General features: G+C 49.3%; 3 protein-coding genes across 3 annotated transcripts; 1 reads left to right on the forward strand and 2 right to left on the reverse strand.

The window, feature by feature from the left end:
- Nucleotides 1-1,835: 1,835 nt before the first annotated feature.
- On the reverse strand, nucleotides 1,836-8,190 carry LOC126528522 (neurotrophin 1-like). Its single transcript, XM_055069067.2, has 4 exons — nucleotides 7,889-8,190; nucleotides 6,335-6,618; nucleotides 5,207-5,470; nucleotides 1,836-3,726 (listed from the first exon to the last, which is right to left on the reverse strand). The coding sequence occupies exons 1-4, from the start codon at nucleotides 7,931-7,933 to the stop codon at nucleotides 3,546-3,548; spliced, it is 774 nt and encodes a 257-aa protein (XP_054925042.1). The 5' UTR covers nucleotides 7,934-8,190; the 3' UTR covers nucleotides 1,836-3,545.
- Nucleotides 8,191-12,718: 4,528 nt separating this feature from the next.
- LOC126528523 (endothelin-converting enzyme 1-like) lies at nucleotides 12,719-20,970 on the reverse strand. Its single transcript, XM_055069096.1, has 4 exons — nucleotides 20,768-20,970; nucleotides 17,842-17,884; nucleotides 15,060-16,730; nucleotides 12,719-13,279 (listed from the first exon to the last, which is right to left on the reverse strand). The coding sequence occupies exons 1-4, from the start codon at nucleotides 20,968-20,970 to the stop codon at nucleotides 12,893-12,895; spliced, it is 2,304 nt and encodes a 767-aa protein (XP_054925071.1). The 3' UTR covers nucleotides 12,719-12,892.
- Nucleotides 20,971-21,009: 39 nt separating this feature from the next.
- On the forward strand, nucleotides 21,010-22,219 carry LOC126528524 (uncharacterized). The gene is made up of 2 exons (XM_050176395.1): nucleotides 21,010-21,292; nucleotides 21,657-22,219. The coding sequence occupies exons 1-2, from the start codon at nucleotides 21,010-21,012 to the stop codon at nucleotides 22,217-22,219; spliced, it is 846 nt and encodes a 281-aa protein (XP_050032352.1).
- The last annotated feature ends 4,593 nt before the right edge of the window (nucleotides 22,220-26,812 follow it).

Here is a 26,812-nt window from a genome sequence, read left to right on the forward strand (position 1 = left end):
TACGCATACACATGGCATTCTTGTCATGCCCTCGTTGCCAGTCGCTATCACAACTGCATTGTCAGACCTTCATCGTGATTCTGTTGTGGTCATAACATCATCTTCACTCCATCACCCGACTCTAGTCATGCTGTCGTCATCAAGCCATCGTCGTCATACAGGTTTCATGATAGTCGTCATTACATAATTGTTATCATATACTCCTCGTCGTCCCATTGTCCTCATGCCGTTGTCTTGCCATCGTTGTCACTGTCGTTCTCAGTCGTCAGACATTTGTCATCATATTGTTGTCATCATGCCATCATTGTTACACTGTCGCTTCACCATTGTCATCACTTCAGCGTCGTCATCTCATTGTCGTCATGCTATCTTCATCATGCCACCTTCCTCGATCCATTGACATCATTCTTGTTTGTCATTCTATCACACTCATGCTGTCATCATTCAATAGTGATTATGCCATCATTGTCATTGCATCATCGTCACACAGAAACCGTCATGCATTCATTGTCATACCATTGCCATCATGCCGTCTTGGTCATGCAGTCGGCGTCATTCTCGCTTCTTCATACCTTTGTCATCACACAGCCTTGTCATCTCATTGTCCTCATTTCGTCATCGTCACGTTGTCGTTATACCATCATCATAATTTACAAATCCACATGTCATCGTCATCATGCCATAGTCTTATACCTTTGTTGTTCCAGCGATACTCCTTCTTCCTCATTCCATTGACACTGTGTCAGCATCATACAGTTGTCGTCATAACTCCATGCTCATGGGCAACCTTAGCAAGTGAGTGCCATAGCAAAGTGTGACAATATTGAAGTATGTGGCATATAGTTGAATTAACGAAAGTGTCAGAATTACCATATTGGCACGATTTTAGTGCACAGCTTTTCCTAATAAAAGTATGTTCAGATTTGCATGTATGTTACAATCGTAACTAACTCTTCTCAAAATGAAAAGCCAAACTGATCCTTACTAAAGAAAAGCTCAATGCAAGGTAGCTAGTCACACTGCTATCAATTGAAAATTGTTTTTATTTGCCTTGGTTTGCGGTCCCCATTCTCCAGTTTGCACCAGCACATCGTCTGAAGAAAGCGAGGCTCTTGAGACATCACATGGTGTGCCGATGGTACGTGGAATGCCCTCAGCATACAATAGTTGCCGGAGCCTTCAAGAAGAGTAACATTTTTAATGCATTAGATGGAATTAACGATGACTTTCTGTGGTCGGTAGACAGCGAAAAAAAGATGTTGTTGGACTACAATAGTGATTAGTTGCTGAAATTCATCTGCGTGCATGTCTGTGTGCCTTTGTTCTGTAAAATCGTTTCAACATGGTATGCGTCGACTCGGGTTGCATTACTTGATGTGCGTGGTAGAATTAGCTCCAAGTTATTTTGGGGGATATTTGGATGGCTATTTTACTGTGCGTTACAATCGGGTGCATGGTAGAATCATGAAAATACGGTAACACTGCAATCTGAACTGAATGTGACTTTTGGAATATGGCCGTTGGCTGCATTGCTCGATTGCTATTCACATTACCATTGACAGTTATTGTGAGAGTTGTGCCACAGTGTATTTGTTCTCTTAGTTTGACCATTGTGCTTTTGTATTAATGTGATGTAAAAGATATCATAACAACATATAACGTAGTCACGTTTAGTTCCTTCTTTCTGTGATGTTAACATTCACCTGCAATATTGTATTAGTATGAAATCTGCCAAAGGCAGTCTTTTTTATTACTGCTATTGTTCACTTTTCCCTGTTGATCATTTCGAAACTGCATAATTTACCTGCTTGTACTTGAAAACAGCACTGTATGTATTGAAGGATATATCTTTTTTTATTAGTATCATGACATCTGTGTTGTGTTTTCAACATTTTAAGGAGCATCACAAAAAAAGTCTTACAACCTTCTGTTTCGCAGAAAAGGTTTGTTATATTTAATCTGAAAACAGAAGTAGTATCCTTGGCACCAACCTATTTGAAACCATTAAAGGGACACTAAAGGGAAATATTAATTCAAGCTAAAGTGATAGATTAGTGATTAGTGCTCGAGAATCTCTAAGGCGTCAATATTATCGCAAACAGGGCCTTAATAATCAAGAAACTCAGGTAAATGTAGGACATGATTAGAGACTCTCCCGGGAGGACATTCAAGTCCAATGACGAAAGCACTCCTCACCTAAATTCTGTCACTAGTACTCAACCACTCGTTGCAAAAAATATCATTGCATTCTATTAAAAGACGAAATGAAATGCTACTTATCCAGTTCTATTTCATTTTTAGAAAAAAGAACTAATTGAAATTACCCTTGACAACTACGCAGGCGGTCGAAAGGTTTCGTTTTTGCTCGACTCTGCGCAGCCCATGCTTTCGCGTTTCAGCAGTTTTGTTATCGCGTAGTGCTGTGCTGGCTTTGCTGGCTCGCAAAACTCGCACAAACTGCAAGTAGCAGTGATTTTAACTTCCAGGTTATGTTGCGGGATGCCCGAATGGTCAATGCCACCTTACAAAAAAGCAGCTGCAGCGGCGAATCCACCGCTCTGTCTTGGCTCGGTGCTGCCCTCTGTCGGGCGCCGTTTTAGTCACCGATGGCAGCAAAGGGTGGTGATGGTGTATGCAACGTCACCACGCCCCCAGTTGGGTGGCGGGAGATTTGAATTCCGAAAAAGGTATTCTGACCCTTTAGATGCAATTTTCTCATGAACTAAGTCTTTTCGTGGCATGAAACTAGTGTTGCAAGGTTTCTGGAATGGTATTTAGACAGTCCACGCCGACTTATTATTTGCCTTTAGTGTCCCTTGCAGCAGTTTTGTATCATACAGCTAATACATGTGAAACAGAGCAGAAGGCAGCAGCTCACTACAGTTACTCAGACTACCATACTATTGATGCAGACAATGAAGTTTAAACATTACACAAAACAGTAAGCACTATTGTCACCATCATGTAATTAGATGCAGTGGAGAACCACAATTAACCCTTACTTCATGATATATTGATGTAGACAATGAAGTTAGAACATTACACAAAATAATAAGCGCTGTCATCACCATTATGTAATTAGCTACAGTGAAGAATCACAATTAACCATTACTTCATGATGCGAAAAGTCATAATGCTGCGCCATTTGTTTTCTCTGCCAATAGCTTGGCCAAAGCATGTCGTACCATGTTTATGTCAGAAGTTTTGACTACTTTGTTCTTTGGCTTATTTAGTCGCTCATTAATGTACTGCACTAACAATAATGCAGGATGTCTCGATGTACACCCTTACTTCCGCTCCATTGACATAGGGAAAGCGTATTAAGACTTCCTAAATTGCACTCCTTACAACCCTGAAGGCATGTTATATAAACATTTCACCAGCAAGCTTCCCATTCACACCAGAGATACTTTTCAGCTGGTCCATTAAAACATCAGTGGCAGTTCTCGCACACCGTCTAGCTCAGTGAGTGAGTTAGAAATTGGTGCACACTTTGTGAGCTATGTGCCACAAAATAACAGGCCCATGCTGCTACCTATCGGCGCTTAGTGGAACCGGTAATCATCTACGTAGCAGACACATCCGCTGGGAATTGGAAACAGGTCGATGAGGGGTTTCTGTCCCGGATCGTAAGGATTAACTGCGATGAGCGGGTAAAGCATCTCGCGCTGCTTGCACGAAGACTTGTAGCACGGCACCATGTAGTCACATGGCTTGTTCCGGTACCTGCGAGCCAGCAAAACACCAAAAGTGATGAAGCTGCTATTGCATCACGGAACGAAGCCGACATTGCGCCCCCACATTTAAAGGCCAACTGCAACAAAATTTTGGACCACTTAAAAGGCCTAGTTTAAGATAGTTTATGCTATACATAGACCAGCCTTCATGTGAAATTTTGCCTTTGAATTACGTGTGGATGCATTCTGAAAACCTCGCAAAACTGGATGCTTTCGATACCAAAATAGCAAGGAAAAGAAAAGATTATGCAGATGCCACACACTAGGAATCAATGTAAGCGAAGCTTTCTGTGCTGTTTGCTTTGATTGACGATAATTAGCGGATATGTTGATGGCAAATGTTTATTTTCTTCAACATTTTGTCCAACACGAGAGTGGTGAGTTGTTAAACGTTACCTTGCATGCACCACTGCTGTTTGTGTGCGTAGTACACAAAACGCGAAGGGATAGGTGTTGTGCGCCGTATTTCATAACCTATGAGAGGGTTGAGCATTGTCATTGCCTCACATGGCACATCGCATCGTGGCAGAAGCATTAAACTTGAATTGGATTATGGAGCTGTACGCGCCAAAACTACAATGGGATTATGAGGCAGGCCATAGTGGCTCACTCCGGATCAATTTTAGCACCGTGGTGTCCTTTAACGTGTCCCTAAATCAAAGTGCGCGGGCGTCTTTTTATTTCGCCCCCGTCGAAATATTTTTATTTCGCCCCCGTCGAAATACGGCTGGCTCGATCAAATCAGCGACCTCAAGCAATGCCATAGCCGCAAAGCTATCATGGTGGGCACAGGAGTGCTGATTCGACGTGCGGCGACCCTGTGGTGCATTTTAATTAATGCGGCTCTGCTTCTGCACGTCCTGCGTGATTTTTGCTTGTTTTCTGTCTTTTAGTGTTTCTGGCAGTGTAGACATGTATAGGCATCACTTCATGACTGTCACGACACATCTTTTGGAAAACGAAACCGAGACTGTTTGCAAAAAAAAAAAAAAAAGCATATTATTTTAGGGCGCTCCGAGGCTTGCTAGTACTTCTTCTAGGGTATCGAGGTCTATGGGATCGTCATTGAACGCAAAAAAATAAAAAGTCGGAAATGTCGTGTCAGTACTGCGCCAACGTGATGCGCCGCACTGTTTTTTGCATTCGCGCGTGTACCATTCCCTCCGAGATCACGGGCGCGTAATCTCGGAGGCCATGCGCCTACGTACGTACTTTTACCAGCGAAAAAAAAAAGGAAAGAAAGAAAGAAAGAAAAGGCATAGGCGCCGACACAAAGAGTACAAAAACGATTTAACTGACGTTCCGGCCCCTACACAGGAGCCTTCTTCAAGGCTCCCGTGCGGGTCTGGAACACCAAAGAATTTTATCTTTGTGTCAGCGCCTGTTCTGCCTTTCCCGCTGCTCTTCTTTTTTTCGCTGTGGCTCTACCCGACCAGACGAGATTTCGTCAGACTCTCGATTCCACGTACTTGCACTTCTCGACCCTGGTGACCTGCGGGAAGCGCTCGGTGTTGACGACGGTCATCCAGAGGCCCTTCCAGTTCTTGGCCCACCCGATGCGCAGGTACACGGCCTCGGAGCGGCACACGAAGCTGCCGTGCTGTTTCTCTGCGGTGAACGCCAGCGTGTAGTTCTCCACCCACTGGACCTCGTGCGGGGGCGTCTTGTAAAGCGTGTGGTACAGGTCGTACATCTGGTTGTAGTACCGGTCCACGATCGCTTGAACTTTCTCGCTACGAGAGCGCACCAAAATAAACCTTGGGATGAACGCATACGCAACACAAGCGTGCAAAATTAACAGAATGCTGTCAAGGCTATTTTGCTTTTAAGCGTTGTTTTATAGTCTTTAGAGGATATGTAAAAGAAGGCATCTTCGCAGCTGTAGGTCCTGGATAAGAGTGCCTGAACTTTCTGCCGAGGCAGGTCTAATACCTTGCGCTTTGCAAGCCCATATTGCGAGGGAGTAAATTAAAGCTTGTCGGGCCCTTGGGCCCGACAAGCTTTTCATTTCATTTGCCTGCTGGACCCATTTCAAAACGCAACCTACTTTCCGATGTCTCTTCAAGAACCTGTTTTTCCTGTCGATGTGGTCTGCTACTGTTCACTTATCATTTGTGACTTAGCACTGGGTGCTTAGGTTCGTTATCTAATGCCCTGTAATATATCGTGATGCATTCACTATATGATATATCAGAAAGACAGAAAAGCTCGCTGAATGATTGAAACCTGAGCCCTGCTGCTTACTGCTTCAAATGTTGATCGGTTGGCAATCATAATTTGACGCAGCATTACCATCATCCTCGCACAGGCAAGGAGTGCAGATAAGTTATCTGAAGTTACTGCCACTTTTTAACAAGAAAACGCGTTTTCAAATCACTTCACAATACTGCACTCATTTCGCAGGCATTTCTTATAGACTTGGAGAATTTACACAACGGCGTATACTAATCTCCATGCGTCACTTATTCACCCTATTGTAATTCAGTTTCACGTCTTGGGGCGCACTAACACCCAAACGAAAATCCCGGACGTTACGTTTTTTCGGTTGTAACGACTGCCCGTACACGTTCCAATGCTGTACTTCCCCGCGCACTTACATGGGGTAGTCGTGATTGAACACGCACAGGTCCAGGTCCCTCGCGCACGAAGGTCTTCCGTGCACGAACCCTGACGGGATGATGGACGCCGCTGGTACGAGCGACGTCTTCCCTTTGGGGAAGCGCCTGTCCCCGGAGAACGGAGGGTCCTTGTGGTACAGGACCACCACGCCACCTGCGCCGCCCGAGCCGTGGTGGTGCGGGAACTCGGAGGCCAGAACCGTAGCGGCAGTCCAAAGCAGGCCCAGGCAAAGGACGGCGGATGCTGTCGGCAACAGCTGCGCCTGTGCGGACAATAGGTCCCGTTGCTGGTTGTTAAAAATTCGGGGAGCAAAAGCATTTGCACTTAGGGAACAAGTACACACGCAGGATGGTCATTCTGGGCTAAAAGCTACGTGAGTAGCTTGACGAACTGCAAAAAAAAAAATGTCTTACAAAGACAGTAGCAAAGTAAACAGTGGGCCTCTTCGATTATCCGTCCCTGACAGTCGCGAACTGTCACAGGCGACGCAGGCCACAGGCGGTGCTTTCAGCCAGTGACGGTTGCGTATGCAGCGTCTCGGAGAGTCCTGGACAATCCGGGTCAAATCAAGGAGGGCCATGTGTGTGCACAGTTACAACGGTGTAGGGAGTTCTACAAATTTTCGCAAGCAGTAGCGTCTTGCGCCTAGCGAGGATGTGTCACGTGCGCTGGAAAAGTAATCGAAATGACTCCTTCATTGGGAGCACTCAGAAGCTTAGTGAGTTAATCGACGTGCTGTGATTTCATGAGAACGTGGTCCTTTACAAACTTACGCATGAGCCGTACACCTCTTCCAGATTTGGTCGCGCACCGCTGCAACTAAATCTAAGAACCCCGTTTCGTTTACTTCTGCATCAGATGGCAAGTTCAATAGGCCGGCCGATAATTAAAGCACCTAATCGAATTGTTTCTTCTGCGCGAAGATTCGAAACTAGCCACCGACATCGCGCTGACCAAGATGAGCCAATGAAACGTCAGTGATTACTGTGGTGTCTGCAACATACGTACATGCTTGTCTATATTCCACGTCCACTCAGCCCAGATTATTTTATGTGCGTCGCACTAGACGCGCCATCTGCAGCCAGCACGGTAAGTTGGCGCCGATTGGTGCATGGGCCAAGAAGGGCGGAAACAGCGCAAGGGGCGAGACGGAGCAGAAGGCGATGCTCAGGGCATTGTCATTATGTGTCCACTAATGCGAAATAACGAGAAATGCGGTATCCCCTCCCTCCCCACCACCTTTTCTGAGATAATCTTAATTCTGTCGCGCTCGTACACTTCATTCGCCACTTGAAGCCGTATAAATGGCTTCAAGTCAGCGCCATGTATGTCCACAGTTTGCGTCCAGCCCCTAGCGCTCTTCCCATTCTTCCTCTGTGAGCAACACAACCTCCACCTTGGCTGGAAACCGAACCAGCAGTCTCGTTCGCGACACATCCACGTTCTCAACGAGCGTTTGCACATATCACTTCCAGGGACAAGGGCAGGGTGGGGAGAGCAGCAATCCGTTCCGTGGCCGGCCCGGTCCTCACCGTGCCTATCCGTGGCGGAGTCCCGAGTCTCTGCCGAGTGTCCATGGCGAACAGCTTGTGCCTGGGCGCCCGTTCGCGCGGATGTCGCTCTCTACGTGTTCTGCGTGGACGCGTGGTCCGGCACCGGTGTTTTAAGGCGGCCCGCGCTACAAAAGGGGCACCGGGCCGGAACGGGGCCAAGGGAGAGCGGCCACCGCCGCGCAGTGCGCATTGTCTCTGCGGTCGGCCGGGATGCCACCGGCACCGCTAATTGCGCGCCTCGCGTCCCGTCGGTGTGGAAGGGGCGTACGTCCCCGCGGTGAAAGCGAACGCGACGATTCCACGCTTGTCCGATGAGGCGCTTGTGCGTGGCGGAAGGTGGGGGAGCGCGTTCGGTGTTGTCCGTCCCGGCTGGCCCTTCTCGCGGGTCGCCCTTTGCGACTTGGCGTTCGAGGCGCCATCTGGAATTTGAGATGGCGTGCTCGTGCCGCGCGTGGTGCTCTCATAAAAGCGCTTCCTATCTAAAGGTGAATTTAGGCTGTCTCTAGATTTTAACGCGATGGTGTTAAGGGCCCAGTGTAGCGGAAAATCCGGTGACGGCGTCGGCGCCAGCGTCGGCGGAGTTGTCCGTGAACGAAAATTTGCGTATATATTCAGGTATATGTCTGTGTCACGCGTTTCTGTATGACATGCTATATATATGCGAGTTATATTGCCACACCATCATATCACTTAAGTTGCTCATACGTTCATACGCTTACATTCTTGACAAAGTTATTCCTCGACATGGAACAAGACACCGACAGCGCCTTTAATGTTAAATATTTTCAGACTTAAATATTTAAAATGCGACACCATAACGGAAACCTGAAAATGATGTAGTTTTTTGGTGCGGCTGTTCACTACCTCCGGTTCGGCCCACGCGAGAGGCCGCGTTACCAAAAAACTCGTCTTCGTGCATAGCGTTCGCCGTCAGCGTTTCCCGGTAATAAGTGGCAGTTGCCGGGAAGCGTGAGAAGCAGTCAGGGATCTTTGAATGCTAACGGCGTTCCACATCTTAAAGGCGAAGCTTAAGCGTGCTCCAAAATTTTCCTCGTTCTAGACTATACAATGTCTGTAGACGAAACTCGGTAATGATTCTATTTCATTCGATCGATTGCGGTGCATACAGACCTCTGCGAGGGTTATTGACAGGAGTTCTCTGAATACAATAAGAATACAACATTTATAAGGTTTTCAATTCCACAGGCTATCTATCAATAGTTTGCATACTTCGCTAAAAAATCTATAGATATTCTGTAGACTAAATATGTTTTAGCCAGGCTTCTGTCGTGTGTTTTGACATAAATACGTAAACGACTTATTATAAATATTGTTTTTCAGGCGTAACAACATATCACAGGGAGATGAAATTTCAAATAAGAGCTGACAGACAAGTGCCATTAGGAGGGGTACAACGCTTGCCTAGCAATAAATGCGTTTTTTTTCTTAGTTAAAATGGGCCGATTAATCTTTTCGCGTTCTGCAACCATTCCTCTCTCTGCTACTGCTGCTGTACAGATATTAGAGCTTTCTGTCAAATAAGAGATGAATGAAGTGCACGCTGACATTGTAGTATGATTAGACTGCAGTTAGCATTGTACATACTATCCCGCTTGCTATGACGTTGTTTAGAAATTTCCATTCTGCTAGTGGATCAGGCTAACCGGGAGACCGGAGCACAGAAAACGCATCTTGGACTCCATGAATGATCTCCAAGAAACACAGCTGTGCATTTGTCTTTAACTGCACCCCACAGAACCCCGTCCCTTCCCTTCCTACTGAGGTGGTAATTACCAAGAGGGGAAGTCGTACACGTGTATAGGAAATGAAACGTTTTTACGACTAACACCACACCTTGTTCGTGCGCTAAGGACCGAAAGAAAGCCATCTGCGCCATGCATAGATAGAAACCACACTAGTTCGCAGCTTCCTGAGTGGCAACCTTCATAAAGTGATTAGCTAGGAGGCTTGCACTTGCTGTGTACCTAACATTGATTGGGTTTGCGAGGATCCGCCGAAGGACATTTTGCAATCTGTCACTCGCTATTGAAGCCCAGTAAAATGAAGTTTCCTTCCATCCTGCCCCGGGGGTTCTCCCAACCATCTTGACTGTAGTTAGAGTGTCGACCACCAGGTGGATCTTCGTTCGTAAGTCCTGTCGTGCCCACGCAGCACAGCAGGTGCGGCGCCTCATCGCCTGCCGTGTGCGCTGGGAGTCGTCACACTGAAGTCGACCGCTGGGAACGCTGTAACGTCGCTGTCGGAACACAGGCCGGCGTGTGGCGTAACGCCGGCTGACGCGCGGCTTTTTCTCTTTCTTTATCGGCGCTGCCTTCGCGACCTTCCCGCGCCCCATCGCGACGTCTGCGCTTTTTGTCTCGGAGAACATTGCACGGGGTAGTCCGCGGCGGACGTCTCGGTGAAAGGAAGCTTAAAGCACGCGCCGCGCCGCGCTCTCGCCCCGCTACTTGTAAGGCTCAAGCGCTACCCCCCTGCAGGCGGCCGTTGATTGTATCGGGCCATGTAACGAGCACGGAGCGACAGGCATCCCGATTTCATTCGAAGTTGTTCGCGCCCCGGTTATTCGTCGACTTTGTTACGAAGCAAACGGTGCTCGATTAGTGTTCGAAATTGGTTGAAAGGATCAGAGCAACGTGTGTCGCGCTGTCAGAGTTGCTAGTTACACATCAAACCCGGCTGCGAAAGAGACACACGGGGATGATCCCAGAGTGTTGAAAGCAGGCCTTGACCCATGGGCGCTGGGGCTCGTTCCGTATGCAGGGTCGCGGGTACGTGGGCGTCCGAAGCGCACCCGCGGATGCTTGTGTGCGGCGTACGTGATTCGGCTTTCTCTTGAATACGCCGTGAGCATGCGCCTTTCGACATTTGTAAGACAGTAAGAGGACGTCCCCTGGCTCTGAGCGCGCGACCCTCGGAGGAAACGCGCAAGGCGCCCCCTCCTGGAGGTTTCACGTTCTATTCTCCTTGAGAGCAAGCAGGACGACGCCGAAGTGAGACGAACACAAGTATACAAGTACTTCTTTAAGAAAAAATATTCTAGAATCAAGATTTGCACAGCTTGGTTTAAGCTTTTCAATTATAAGTATCCTTTCTCTAGGAGCCTCCTCTCTTGGAAAGTGCCACAGGGATATTTGCTCAACCGTGGAGAAATTTATAATTGCTACAAAGAGATTGTCTTGAATTCTTAAACATTTTATTTTTGTTCATTTCCTACAGTTAGCTTTACCAATTTTAGTATTTAATAAACATTGCCTAATTTCACCCAAACCTTGGCCAATCCCCCACAGTGGGTGTGCGCATTGCATGAGGAATACCATACCATACCATACCACAAGCATACGTTCCTCCTTTATGAGGTACGGCCACGGACATTTTTTTCAATGTTACCTATAACCCTTTCCATGGATAGGCGCAGGAACTACAGGACACATAAGCGCGCACACCGCGCAACTGGAAATTGATGATTCAACTGAAGGTTCCCTCGCAAACGCGTTTTACCAACTCCCTGGTGCTTGAACATTCACTACAAGGTTCCGGAGTTAGCTGCCTTGTAAAGCTTCGTCGCCACCAACATTTACCGACCCAGTTTTGCGTTGCTAAAAAAGAGAAAGAAATTGAAAGTGTTGTGTCATTTGGTCCGGTTTAAATTCTAGACCACCTTAAAGACCGCTTTTGTTGAGGACCTCCCAATGGCTTTCGGTGGCCGCAGTGTTTTTAAACGTTCGTTGAATATCCAAACGCGGTTATTTTTTTTCTTAAATCTGATCGAAAGCAAGAAGAATTTGTTGGATACCGAAAATTAGGTGTTCACACAAACATCGAAGGAAGACTCGCGCATCAAGCCGCCGCACAACGTCGAAACAGCTGAACTTTCTCGTACCAACTGGATTTTCGCGAACGGATTCACATACAACTTATCATGTTTTAACTGAAGATGCTGAACCACGCGTACGCATCTCCAGAGGATCCAGAGTGTAAACGAAATTTCTAACGGAGCCTGTTGAGGGGCCCCATAGCATTGCTAGCAAATGTTGACAAAGGTTGCACAGAAAAAGAGACATAATTGTACGCCGAGACACTGAAAATATAGATCACCGTATAGCAGTCAGCAGTCGCTACTCGAAGTCAGCATTAAAGGAACGATGAAAGGCAATATTTGCTCGACCCGGATAAATATATTACAATAAAACCGTGCTGCTCCGTGAGCCGAGTTATAAAGACAGAAAGGACTTTAAAATGGAGAAACTTGTGGCCGTTACGCTACCTCAAAATTCCCGCAACCCCGCTCCTTGTGACGTCATATGATTTATAGTGGTCTCTGCTCAGCGATAATGGTGAAAAAAAGGAAGAAATAACGATGACGTTGCCTCGAAATATAGGGAAGAAGTCCATATTGTGCCTTGGGGAAACTTCTGAGGTTCATGCCTGAAGCAGAGTGCTCGAAAATATTGTGGAATTCGTGGCGCAGGCATGATGTCAGCGGTGGCCCGGTTTGGGCGCGAAATGCAAGAATAGAAAAATTCGCTTCATTTTCGCTGCTAATAACCAGACCCCCGCACGAAATGGGCGAGAATAAGACTTCGAACGAACGAATTGTTGGTAAGCCTACGACGATTTGTTCTCTTTTTTGAGTTCCTTTAACTATTGTGCGAATTGAAAGTTTAATGAGACAACAGGGTTTCGCGAATATAAATAAGGAAATCACTATTAGCACCTTTTCTGGAAAATAAAGGGTCAATTGCGCTCGGAAATACGGGAGTAAAGCATATTTTAGAAATAAACAACACATGCATGGCGTTTATTTTCACACGTTCAATCAAACGCATTCTAATATTCAACACATTAAAGCCCATTCACGCAAACACACAAAGAAATCCCACCAAACTGGTCTCATTAAACTGTACGTATTCATTATCATACAAAGACTAAAAGAAAACCGGAAGTGGTAGCGCGGTCCCCGATTCACGAGAAGAAGGTGCACTTCCTTGCCGGATTCATGGCGGCGCCCTCCGGGCATCGGAAGGCAGTGGCGAAAGCCGCCATTTCGGAGACCGCCTTGTTGCAGCTGACACGCAGGGCGGGGTACGCGTCGTGAAGTCCGCAAATGGTGACGCAGGCCGCCACGAAGAAGAGCTGGTCCTCGCTGAACGCGTGAAAAACCTTCAGCGAGCGGTCGTGTTCGGTCGTGGCCGCCTCGTACGCCGCATGCGCAGCTTCCATGGCGACAATCTCTGGGAAGAAGTCGCCGTAGGCGTCTGACTGGGGCCCGAGGCACGACGCCTTCTTCGCCAACGCATCCTTCGTGCCGGCGGATAGCCACGAATCTGTGATTCTCCCGTTGGGGTCCACCTGAAATGCACACGGAATTAAGAGGGGCGATTCACGAAACGACATCTGCGGGGACCCGCAAGGTGGAGTCGCGTTCGCACCCACATCTGCGACATTTGAACGCGAATATGAGAGGCAATATTCAGCTGCGAAACTTGCATTCCGAGAATCCCGTATGGTCATATTGCTGCATTATCTTCGTCGTGTCGAAATCCTCCATAGACGCTCCCGACGAACCAGAACTTAATGTTCACGTCGACGGTGTCCCTTTGACGGCGTATATATATATACTGGAGCCCAGGTGTCCATAATGAGTTGTAACCTCCGTCGCCGACTGAGGAAGGTTCTCACGCCTCCTACTACCACTACCGGCCTCCTACTCCTACCACCGGCCAGTTCATCCGACGTCTCTCTGGCTCTCGAGCTATCGGCTGAACTGGCCAGCGCTGCATTATCCTTTGTAAATATACTTTGTATATAGTCTCCAGTCCTCAATCCTTCGGCCACGTGACAATGTCATAGTATGTTGTCCTGGACACATATTCCAAAATTCTGCAATGGCGGCGTTTTGAGCCAATCAGAGAGGCCGCAGCAGCCCTGTGAGCCAATAAGAACTGACGAGATGGCGAATTTGACAAAACGGGAGTTTGAGAATGCCGAGTGTACCACCCATAGTTTAGTTTATGGGCAACAGCAGATGTGCACGAAGAGGGGATGACACAAAGGCAGATGAGACAACTTTTCCGTGCGCGCCAGCTGTTGCGCTGAAATCCTACTTTGGAACCAATGTCCTTGTATATGCAACCGTCGGTCACTATACGTTGTCCCCGCTTCGCGGAAATCCAGTTTACCTCGCCTTGCCTCGCCGTGGGGGTCATTGCCCCCTGCTCATTCTTGGAATCGAGGTGGCTGCCCGATTGGGGCGCCACCACTGTCACTCGGCAAACCTGCTTTTGCTTTTGACTAAGGCCAGTCGATCAGCGTTCTCAAACTGTCAAAACGTGTATATATTGCCTCCGCTGAAGCGAGCTCCCAACATCCTTGACATTCTCTAATTTCGCCATGCTGGCATCTTGAGCCAATCGGAGACGGCGTAACGCCTTTGCGAGCCAATCAGAGCACACACAATAACGACTTCGACAATATGGCGGGTATTTCATATTTGTCCTGAACAGCGCAGCCCGACTCGCCATCTTGTAATGTCTATGAGTTTCTTTATTGCGCTGCAAATGTTATACCTACGGTTTGCAAATGGCATTGTCTTATTGAGCAGTGCTAGCGACGACTTTCTACAAGTTATTCAGGACCTTAGCCTAGAAAGTGTAAGACAGGGAAGAAGAAAAACGTAGTGTTCAATAGCGTGGGAAAAAAAGAATTCGTAATTGGCAGTCAGCCCCTAGAATCTCTGCAAGAGTACGTTGATCTGGTCAATTGCTAACAGGGGACTCAGATCACGAGAAGGAAATCTACAGAAGAATAAAAATGAGTTGAAGAGCACACAGAAGACATTGTACCAAGTCATGACTGGCAGCTTACCGCTATCCTTGAAAAGTATACAATCATTGCATTCCTCCGGTATAACATATGGGGAAGAGAAACTTGGAGGTTAACAGGTAAGCTTGAGAATAAGGTAAGGACCGCGCAGCTAGCGACGGAAAGAAAAATGTTAGGCGCAATGAAAGACAGGACGACAACTGTATGGGTTAGAGAGCAAACATGGTATATATAGCCGATATTCTATAGTTGACATCGAGATGAAAAAAAAAAAAGACTGAGCTGGATAGGCCATATATAGACATACCTGAATTCCTACGCTGTCGAAACTTCCGACTAGATGGAGTGCGTAGTAGAAGCCAAGCGCGCCGTAATCCATCGCCTTGGTGCCTTTCGCGTAGTACCAGGGCCGCGACAGTGTCACGAGTGCCACGCGGACGGCGTTGAGGAAGTGGTCGTACCGGACGAATGGTACGAAGACGTTTAGAGGGTGCTCAGTGACTTCTGCGTGGTCGCTCCGACTGGCGAGTTTGCGCCAGTTCCTGGCCGCTTTGATCCAGCTCTCGGTGAAGGAGTTCGCGTTAGAGAACCAGCCTGCGTGGAGCTTCGACAGCCCTTCCTCGGTCAGGAGGCCTTCGCTCGGCCAGAGGGTCACCGAGACGTTTCGGACTTTGTCGCCTAGAGCCTTTCCGGAGCCAGGGTCGGCCCAAGTCGCGTTCTCCAGCAGAGAGGCTACGGTCTGCGTGATTTTGTTCAGCGAGGCGTCTATAGTGTCTCGACTTTCCCGCGGGAAGTCGGCGGCGACGAGCAGCGAGACGACGATCCATCGGTACGCCGCTTCCACTTCGGTCACGCAGAACGAACGTCGCTGTCTGCGGGCCAACGCCTGGCTGCCGAACTTGTACGTCAAGAAGTCCCGGTCGGCGATCGAGGAGAAGACCTGAACGAACGTCCAGGACAGATGCCACATTACGGTGGTGTCGTTGTAGCGGAGGAAAATGTTGTTCACCGCTTCCAAGAGGGTCTTGTCGGCGAAGGTGACGTTGTCCGATAGATGGAACGGGTGGCGACTCGACGCCTCCAGCGCCTTTCTCCAGCGATCCGCGCTGACGTTGACGGTGTGTACTCCGATGTGCCGAATATGAACCTGGAACGGTGCCGCGAGCCTAGATTTGACCACGCGGCCCAACTCTTCGTTGATGTCTCCGTGTGTTCGCACGATCTCGTCTACCTCGGCTTGCGGTCGCTGCGGCTGGTGCGGTGCAAACTCCTGGTAGAGGCCGTTCCAGATAGTGGCGTGTGCCGCCGAAGCCCCGACTTCTCGTTCGATGGAAGACCACACCCAGTAGAGACTGGCAGGCCTCAAGACAGCGTTGGCCGTCCCGTCGCCGTCCTGCAACACGGTGACGTCGAACCACGGACCCACGCGCCAGTTGAGCGAAAGGTCCAGAACGACTTCCAGAGGGTCCACTCCCGCCGACGGCGCTTCGGGCCAAGGCACTCTGAGCTCGCGCATGAATTCCTTCAGCTGCTCGACGCCTTGGCGCGACTCGGCTCTCGAAACGTCGGCCATGCACTTCGTGAAGACGTCGACGACTTGGCCGGCAGTGTTTAGGTACGGAATTGCTCTGCGCAGTTTGACCTCGAAGTTTTCCGCCCATTTCTTCAAGCCGTAGCCCAGCGTCCCTGTGGTCTGCCTTCCGCCCTGAGCACCGACCCACTTGGAGCATATGTAGCCGTCAAAATCGTGGCACGGGTCGACGCTCGTGTTTAGCCAGCGCTCGAGTATGTCCGCCTGCATTCCGCAGTCCTCGGTGCGGCAGAACAGGCTGTCCGGTACGCTCGTCTGGCGCGCCGGTTTGGAGAAGAGCGCGTAGGCGAACATGCAGAAGATGACGATAGTGGCGACGCCCGCCAGAGCCGTGAGTGCAGCGGACCGGTAAGACTTTTCGATGGCGTACGCGGGCACGGATGTCTCCTGCGGGAAAAGCGAGAAGAAAGTGCCATGCGCACTTGCGAACTAACGAAGAACGTTCGGGGCTGACGGGCAGAACCGAATAGACGTGATAGCAGTTCCCCCCTATGCATTAATTCTGCTCGAATGCTCAAAACAGGAGACGGCGCAGATAGAGAGATACTTCACATTCTAACCTTTAATGGAGATTATAATTAACGGGAAAAATTCAAAAGTAGGAAATGAAGTTTTCGTAGTTTCATTCATTGCTTTCAATGGACATCGAAACTTTACAAATACCAGCAAGCTTCAGAGCGCCCTGAATATTTTAACTATAATACTAGCTTTCCTACGAATCAGTTTCGGTTTCGTTTGCCAGGACATGCATACGTCATAACGTCGCGACGTAGGTGGTGGTCCCGTGGAAGCGCAAGATTGTGATGTTTTGGCACTTGTGCCAGATTCCTGGGTCGTTCTTTATATATATGCTGTTACGTGGCGTCACGCAATGGTCGAGTAGTGCGCGCGTCCTTAAGTCCGGCCTTGGCAGCGTGTGGTGGCCCGCACGTTATACATTGAGGTCATCTGTTGTGGTTGCCAGGGCGAAGGGCGACCATGCAAGGGCGAGCCGAGAGGGCTGGCGGCTTCCCACGCGCGTATATAGTGTTGTAGGTCACGTGATATGAGTTTTGGAGACGCGGCGCAGTTGAAACGGCAGCACGGAACGTTCGTTTTGGGACAAGCCTGCTGTCGGCGCCCTTCAATAGCGTTGCGGCAGCCAGTGCTCGAGGTCATCGAGTGCTCGTGGTCATCGAGTTAAATCTGTTCAATGAGTGAGATCTGTTCATTGGGCGCGTGACACGACGGTTGGTTAATTAGTACGCGAACGTTCACTGCAATTTATACCACCTACAAAACTGCAAACCTTCTACATTGACTGTGTATAATTGCGTAATAATTTACTGTCGCTATCGGTGCTTCGCCTTTCGAGGGAAACTAAAAGCTTTTTTTTTTCTAGAAGCACCAAATACGGTGCGCATACATACCGGTGTTGATGCTGGAAAAGCCCCGACAATCCGGCCTCTGGCGATCTGAGGAAACAGACGCAAACGAGGATTTCCGGGCCCCGCGCTACCTGGTAGAGAACCTGGTCTTCTGACGCCAGGCTTGGCAGGCAACTGCAGTGTACAGAGACGGCAGTCAGGGCAGGAAGGTCTTGTGGTCGCTTTTGTAAGCGAGGAAATGCTGGAAAGTGAAGGAAGAGAACGCGTACGTGTCGCCTATCCCGCAAGTTGCATGTTTGGCGAACATATCTTACAGCGGATAGCTGCAAGGCATTATGGGCTTTAAGATGACGGTTCGTCCAATAGCTATTGTTCGAAGAAATTATTGGTTAGCATCCACTAGACTGCAGGTATGAATCAGGAAAATGTATTTAGACAGTTCCCCAGGAAAGAAAAGTTTTTCCTGGTGCTGAATTTGACCCCGGCAACCACGGCGATACTTCGCGATAACAGCGACACTGAGACAACGTATTTTTTATTTTTTTTTGCTGTTAGCCAGCATTAAGCGCGTGCACGCGAAAGCAAGCATGCAAATGATGAATTCTCTCTCGGGCGATGTTCTTTTTTCACGACGGCTCCCGGTACATGTACGATGCGCGTGGGCTTCACTACGGTACAGTGAAGAAAATTGCTTCCAATATTTCGGTAATATATATATATATATATATATATATATATATATATATATATATATATATATATATATATATTTAGAAGGCGTTCACTGTAACATTAGATAGGGACAACGAAATAACATGTTCGTTACATCGAGAATTTCGCTAAATGGTAGTACGCTATATCAAGGTTTCATAACTGGCATCAAAACACAATGTGTAGTAAACCCCCAGAACACACCAAAAGTATACTACACACCAACTGGATAATGCAGAAAAACGACATCAAGTAAATTAGCAAAACAATGTACATGGAACTTCAGATATGAAAGAAAGGTACCTAGAAAGGCTAGGCAAATGTCAAGAGGCGAGAGAGCGCGTCCCGTTCGAGGGGAAAAAATTTGCATGCTCAATGAACGACGCAGCCGTCTAAAGACATTTGTACTGCATATGTTCCTGTCACTTTGATGAAATTTGTATGAAATGTCTACAATCGTTTACCACGTAGCTTTTGCTTTGGCGAAAGTAGTTTTAACCGGCTTTGCACAAAAATAGTGTCGGCCGTACGCAATTCAGTGGCGATTTAGCGGTAAATGCGAGAGGACGCGAGAGGAATGATTTAGCATTACCTCGAATTTCTTTTGAAGTACCGGATACATGATTTAAGCTACGTTCACCACATTGCAAAAGCGTTCAGGAGCTCACGCGACAGACCGCCTGCTTCTTCGAGGTGCGAAGAGCAGACCACCGCCAGAGGCACTATATATATATAGAATGTACATATATATACGAGTACATACATACATACATACATACATACATACATACATACATACATACATACATACATACATACATACATACATACATACATACATACATACATACTTACATACATACATACATACATACATAGGTACGTACGTACGTACGTACGTGCTCAGGGTGATCAAAATTGAGTTTTACGGCTTTAAAGTTAGGCGCCAGGAGGAGGGGCGTGAAGGTCACCTATATGTAAGTCAGTTATGTGGCCAGGGGGACACAAAGCGAGATGATAATTATCGCTGTCTGCCGGCCAAATGACTAAAATTGAATAATTAACTTCTTAGTGACTGCAGTAAGCGAGTATGTTTGTATTGAAAAGTTAGAGGCAGTCGTCACTCTACACAGCTCCACTTGGCAGAGTTCTTCTAGCAAGTCAGCGTTCCGAGATATCCGACTGCAAATTTTAATTTCCGTTCGCATGATTACGCATGCAAGACAGCGAGGATGGGCGCAAAGCCCTAACTCTTCAGTACAAACATGCCCGCTTACTGCAGTCACTAAATACCTAATTATCCAATTTCAGTTAACTGGCCGGCAGACAACGATAATTATAATCTCACTTTGTGTCCCCCTGGACACACAGCTCATTTGCATGGGTGAACTTCACGTACCCCTCCAGCTCGGGAAAACGCCTAACCACTTGATACAGCTAATTGCCGCATCGCCTTCGAATTACCGGATACGACGCGTTGGCCAGCTAGCGCACTGTACTTCAGCTCCCCGTCGTCACAGCCATTTTAGTGATGGCTTTCACGAAATATAAATGCAAGAAATGCGTGCAGACAAATGTATTCGCTATCTTCGGGTGCGCGCTAAGCTAAGTGTTTGCGTAGATCTCAGAAGAAGAAAAAAATCCACGCAGAAGCTCCTCTGGTAGTTGTCTACGTATGCGTAAGCATTGTGCCACTTGCTCATCTCCACGCCACCCGATGTCATTATCAATGTTATGGAACTTGATCCGACCAGTATAAACCCCTACCAACCTTCATCGGTTGTTCGCTTATCATCTTCGATAGCGAACATGATGCGACAGGTTTAATTAAGATAGAGATCATTACGGCACTCGAACCCACGACCATTAGTGTTAAGATGATTAGGGTTAATTTAGCGAAGCTGTTGCAAAACCACCACTATACATTTGCTGATGTGGGCATGCAAGGTGGGTATGGGTCGGATGCTTGTTTCGAGCGTGTTCTTTATTGAAACGTATGCTGTTCTGTGTGTTATATGGCGGATGATTTCAATGAATGTATGCACTGCTCGCTTCACTTTGCTGAGCGCTTGTAGCCTCTGCCTCACGTGGGTATGAGCCATTGCATTTTTTGCTTGCTTACGGAGGTATGAGCCATTGCTTAAGGGGGTATGAGCCACTCATTGTCTTGTGTGACGGATAAATTTCTCGTTAGGTAGGCTGCTGCAGATCTTGCCCCACTGCTGACGTTCCTATGTAGAGGTGTGAGCCTCTATCTCCCGTTCGAGCTTCGCTATGCGCGGTCACAGCTTGTGGTTGTGACGTTGGCGTTGCCACCTCCGCGTGAGGCTTTCGTGTGCTTCCCACATGTGCAGTAGGCGGGAATCCGTCGATGGCTGCTCTCGAGGCGCCGCCATCTTGTATGTCGTGGAAGTCACGTCGCGGCTCAGCGACCTGATCCGTTCGTTAAGATCAGATATGGAGTCGGGTGCTGTTTCTTCGCGTAGCCGATGGAATTTATCCCACTTCGTAATGCGGGCCGTGGCCGTCTTCGCCCTGCTGGCGGCCATTTCAAAAGTCAGCGACAAAATGTAATGATCGCTGCCTCAATGTGCAGCCTCAACGGCCAGCTGGGCTGCAAGAAGACATGGCAACTGCTGCGATCCCTGCTGGATCCCGCCAACACCAAGTCGGCGGCACGCAAGAAGCTGACGCAACTAATACACCAATACCCTGGCACCGACGAGGAGCTGCTGGCAGAGCTCGCCAGCCGGTACATCAACACCTCGAGACAGAGCGACGCGCACATGCCACACCATCTCCCAATGAACAGCTGGATGCTGATATTTCGGAGGCAGAGGTTTACGCTGCGCTGCACAAGCTGCGCACGACGTCAGCTGAGGGCCCCGACGGAGTTACGAGCAAGACGCTGCGTAACCTCGACTCGAAGTTGGTGGGAGCAATAACCGAATACACGAACGAATGCTGGCGCTCCAGCCGTTTACCTTCTGAGTGGAAGCACGCACAGGTGGTGTTCATACCAAAACCGGGCAAGAAACTGCATGAACCTAGAGAATCTTCGCCCCATTTCACTCACCCCGCTGTCTAGGCAAGCTCATGGAGCATGTGATACTCTGCCGCTTACAGATCTTTGCAGAGGAACACGATCTCCTACCACCCACGATGCTCTGTTTTCGAGCACACTTGTCTACCCTGCACGTCCTCCTTGAATTACACCACGACCTTTTGCATCCAGACAGTGGTACGAGCACGAAAGCTCTACTAAGCCTGGACGTCCATGAGGCTTTTGATCACGTGATCCACGCGGCCGTGCTTGAGAGTTTAGCCTACTTACAACCTGGAGAACGAACCTGCAACTACATCAGGTCGTTTCTCACAGACAGGATGATCGAGATCGCGGTCGGGGACCTGCGCTTGCCTGTAATCCGGCTCGGGGACAGAGGCACGCCGCAAGGCGCACCCTTGTCACCATTCCTATTCCACTTAGCAATGCGCACCCTGCCTCCGAAACTGAATGAAGTCCCGGGACTCAGACACACGCTATACGCCGACGACATCACGCTCTGGACGTGTGAAGGGTCGGACGGCACAGCTGAAATGCTCCAACATGCCACCGACATCGTCTTGCAACACGTGAACGCAGCGAGACTAGAGTGCTCCCAGCACAAGTCGGAACTCCTGATGCGGCCACCAAATCGAAGCCAGCACAAGTCACACCCACCTCCCATTGCGTTAAGCGTAAACCGGCAGCCAGTCACCCACGTCGAGCACATGCGAGTACTAAGCATGACACTATAGCAGAACCGGTGGAACGGCATAACCATTGACCGACTCCAGATGACGGTGAACCAGACCACGTGACTGCTACACAGAGTGAGCGCGCCTAAGCAAGGCATGAAGGAGGAGGACCTGCTTCAACTAGTCCAGGCCTTTGTCGTCCGCTGTCTCACCTATGCACTACCATACCTACAGTTACAGAAGACAGAACGAGCTCGCCTCGACTTCATTGTCGACGCGCATACAAGGTAGCCCTCGGCTTACCAAGACACACATCCACCGAGAGACTTCTTCAACTGGGAGCTCACAACATCATCGATGAACTCACTGAAGTACACCGCACGTGAAAGGGCTCGGGACGCAGCGCTCGTCCTGTGTCCTTTCTCTCCGTCGTCGTTTTGCCGCGCTGTTACCATTACGAATGTATACCAACTCGCCCAACTTTCCACTTTAACACCGCACATCACGGGTTCACCGTCTTTAAGGCAGCAAGACCGGCTGCTGGATCCTTGCTCGAATGGGCCTCAGAGTGTTCCCACTGGGCAGTGATCCGGCCACCATCCCACCACACATAAGGGGCATGCTCGTCATCAAACAGCTGCCCAAAAACACACTCGCGGCCCCCAGGACGGCAGGAGAAGAGCGAGGGCCCAGGCCCACACAAGACTTACGGGATCAACTCCACTGTGGCGTACGTCGACGCAGCCCAGTACTCGTGATCGACCCCACACCTACGCCATTTGCGCCGTTCCAGGCCCCGAACTTGAGGCACAGACAGCTTCGAGCTCTGTACGCGCTGCCACCCCCACAGAAGCAGAAGAAGCCGCCATTGCGTTGGTCTTGGCCTGAACAGACGCCTATATAGTTATGAGCGACTCCAAAACTGCTATAACAAACTTTGCCGAGTAAGCTCCTACAATCACTATACAACAAAGAACCACGCTCAATAGAGCTGATGGTTCCCGGCTCACGCGGGGAATCCAGGAAACGAAGCGGCCCACCAACATGCTCGAGCATTCGTCAGCCGAGCGGAGGGCCTGCCGGAACCGGGGACCTCAAACGAAGTCCTGCGCTCATATTACGACACAACCCAATATCACCGTCTTACACGGCACACTAGGCCCGCACCACACTAGACAAGCGTCATGAGATCACCTGGGGCAGGTTACAGACACACTCACACCCGAACCCTTACGTATGCTCGCACATTTACCCGGACAGAGTAAGTCCGTACTGTGACCTCCTGACAGTCACATCCTCTGGGACTGTGAGGAGGGCCCCCCTGCCTCCTATCTCCTGGCACTCCTGGCCTCTCCCTCACCTTCACCGTGAGAGGAAGTGCTGCTTAGCTCCAGCCCGGACCTGCAACTCCGAGCCGTGGAGTGAGCCGAAGAGGTCGCCTTCACGCATCGCCACGCATCTCTCTCTCTCTCTCGTTGGGTAGGCATAGAAATGCTTACGGATTTAAAGATCCAAGGAAACCTAAGCACTTCGTAAGAGTTGTGAATGCGAAAGCAAGAATTGGAGGACGCTTAAGCTTCGCCTTCAAGAGTGGAACGCGATAGCGTTATCGCACCCCGTTCGCACCGCCCACTCATTCGCTCAGCATGCTCTTGAGTCACAGAAAGACATGGTTTTCATATACAACACTTCTAAGTCCACAGCACGACTTTGGGGCATCCTCGCACCAGTCCCAATGCGCTCAAACGCTCAATGCGCGCACCGGTCCAATGCGCTCAAATGAGACGAAGGGGAGAAGCGGGCGCCATACATTGCGAGGAGGGGGTCTTCTGTGTTTGCCGCAAGATGGCTCTGCGTGTGCGCCAAGCGCAGAAGAAATGTAGCGGAAACGTACTTCGCTACTCGTTTAACTGCGACTTCAGTAATTTACATGCTCATAATTACTGATATACACTGCAGTATAACTTTCTACGGCGCGTTTCTAAGGCAACACCGCATTCACTAGAGGCGCTTTTGTCCCGCTTTGAACCATCGAACTCATGGCTGAGTGGTAGCGTCTCCGTCTGACACTGCGGAGATCCTGTTTCGATTCCCACCCAGCCCATCTTGCAAGTTGTTTTTATTTATGAATAGTCCTCCGGGATTTTTTTCGCTCACGGCCAACGCCACCGACACCGGCTTTTCTGCGACATGAGCTCCTTAACGCTGTCGCGTTAATAATGTCCGATTGAACGTCACTGAGTGGTCCTTCGAGTAGAACCCCTCGCGGGCAAGCGAGCGCGTTGAGACGCTTGGCGCGTTTCGATTTGCCCTTGCCGAGGCCAATGCCTCCGAGGTGCACTTAGAACGCAGGCGATAGCTTGCGCGGACAAGGAACACGCGGATAACCAACGCGGATAACACATGCCTCTAAAAGAGAGAGCGAGGGTGTCGCGGTGATGCCCTCTCCCCTAACTCAACACCTGGCGCGCTATCGCAGCTGCAGCTGTTCCTTTTCGCAGCCCATGGGAACTCAGTCGAGGCGCGCTCGTGATGTGGCGTCGCAGCCAATGTGATTTGAGGTGCCGTTTCACTGCTACAGACGCCGGCTTTTTCACTCAATGGGCCATTTGACGCTTCCGCATAAAAAATGGCGGTGGCTTAGCTCGGCTATGCCAGGATATACGTAGCGAACGCTAAGGCATAGCATGGTTAGCCGTGGTTAATCTTGATTGCAAGTCCAGGTTAGTCAGGTTGTCTAGCTATGTTGTGGCGTTTAGCCAGTCGTTCGGCGCGCTGTTCGTCTGTTTCCTGGGCGATTCGTTTCCTCTTCATCTCGTTCCGATGTCGATTCCTGCCTCCTGCTTATCAGAATTATCGCCGTATATACTGCCGCCTCAACTGTAATTGCGGCGCACGCGAGCTCTCCTTTTGAATCATCCATGTTATCTGGCATGCGACGCAGCTGGCGAAGCGAGTGGAGGCGAGCGCAACGACGAGAAACGCGGTTTGACGTCATACCAAACGGCGGCGGCGGAAAGGCTCGGCGCTGCGTAGCGGCGGAACACCTGTGGCTCGGTGCTACTAGTGGCGCATGCGCAGTAGTGACTAGGGAGCGAGCGAGAGAGAGAACTATCTGTGGCGAGGCGCGCGTTATGACGTCATGTACCTCTTCGGAGCACCGCCACGTCGAAATCGCATGTTCGCGGCCAGTAAAGCTTTCGCTTTAAAAAAGAATCGTCACAGCTTACTCGCGTTCCTCCTAGCAGCGGCAAAGCGGTTGTTCGTCCTCGCCAAGGCGCCAGCGGCGTTCTCCTGCCATGCAGATCCTGCTGGTCCGGTGTCTCTCGCCGGGAAGTGCGACCCGACGGTGACCCCTGTGGAAGCGGCGTCTGAGAGGACCAGACCTGCCGCGTGCTCGTGGTCGCCGGCGGCGCAGTGGCAAAGGAGCGAGTGCCCGTGCTGCGAGAGCGACCGGAACCTTTACAACGCGGAACACAGACAGAAATGAAATTATTAAGACTGTAAGGAACAGTCTAAAGAAAAGGGACACCAAACATATGTATAGTTAGGCTATGTAACATATTACACTGCTAGTGTAGAACGAGCTAGTGGCAAGCAGAGGCTTTGCTTCCCGTGTTTAACTTAGTTCATATAGTTTCTTACTATATCAGCTAGAGGGAAATCTGGCGCCACTGTCTATGGGAGTTTACAAACGGTCGCTGTGCCGCCGTAGGAATGGCGGTATATATGGGTGCGCTAGGCTTGTGTTGGATGGTGTTGTACGAGGCTTCCAATAAAACGTAGAAATGGCTGCAAAGATAATGCACTCTTACAATAAAATTTTCGTAAAAGGTTTTCGTTCACCCGCATTACATCTTTCAGTGAAGCTTTCTCGCCTGCAGTGCATAATCGAGCGAAGAAAAGCATGAACAGTCGACAAACTGCTCCAAAGCGGGTGCGAATCTCGTCTGTTCTCCAACTTCAGGGGCCCGCTGATACATTTTACGTTTCATATAATTTTACATGCAATCACAAGTCCTCATAACTAAACAAAAACATGTTTTGTGTAATGATAAAGTTAAAACGGCTTTTTACTTGCTGTTTCAGTAGGAAACGAATCATTGGGACAGACGGAACGGTGCTCCCCAGGCGCGTCTTCGAAGTGTCCTGGCTCTCCTAAAACGACGCCAATCCGAATTCACCATATATACCGGCACTCCCATGCATACAACAGCTCAGCAGCACCAGATTTTCCTCTACGTAATACAGTGAGAAACTCTATGAGTTAGCCTTCCCATGTTAGGCTTAGCTTCCCATGTACGAACAAGCCGACGTCCTCACCCAGCGCTGGTGGTCCGCGAAGATGACCGAGGAGGGATGGTCGAAGACGGTGACTGCTCTGCTGTCAGCCCAGTGGACCTTGACGGAATGTCTGGCGATGGCGACGCCGTTTCAGAAGTCGGTGCTGGCGAGGCATTGCTAGCCTCGTTTTTGAGCACCACCTTCGGCAACGGCTCCGCAGACAGTTTAGGGAGGACGGCCTTTCCCTTTCCGGCTGGAGGAGCGAAACAGAGCTTTGGTGACTGCTCGAAAATTTCACGGAACATTGACATGTGGCTGTTTTTTTCCTTTCCCTTTCCCAAGGGCGATCGAAGCAATGACAGCGATAGC

The sequence above is a fragment of the Dermacentor andersoni genome, chromosome 9, assembly GCF_023375885.2.
Source record: "Dermacentor andersoni chromosome 9, qqDerAnde1_hic_scaffold, whole genome shotgun sequence".
Classification (NCBI taxonomy): Eukaryota; Metazoa; Arthropoda; class Arachnida; order Ixodida; family Ixodidae; genus Dermacentor; species Dermacentor andersoni.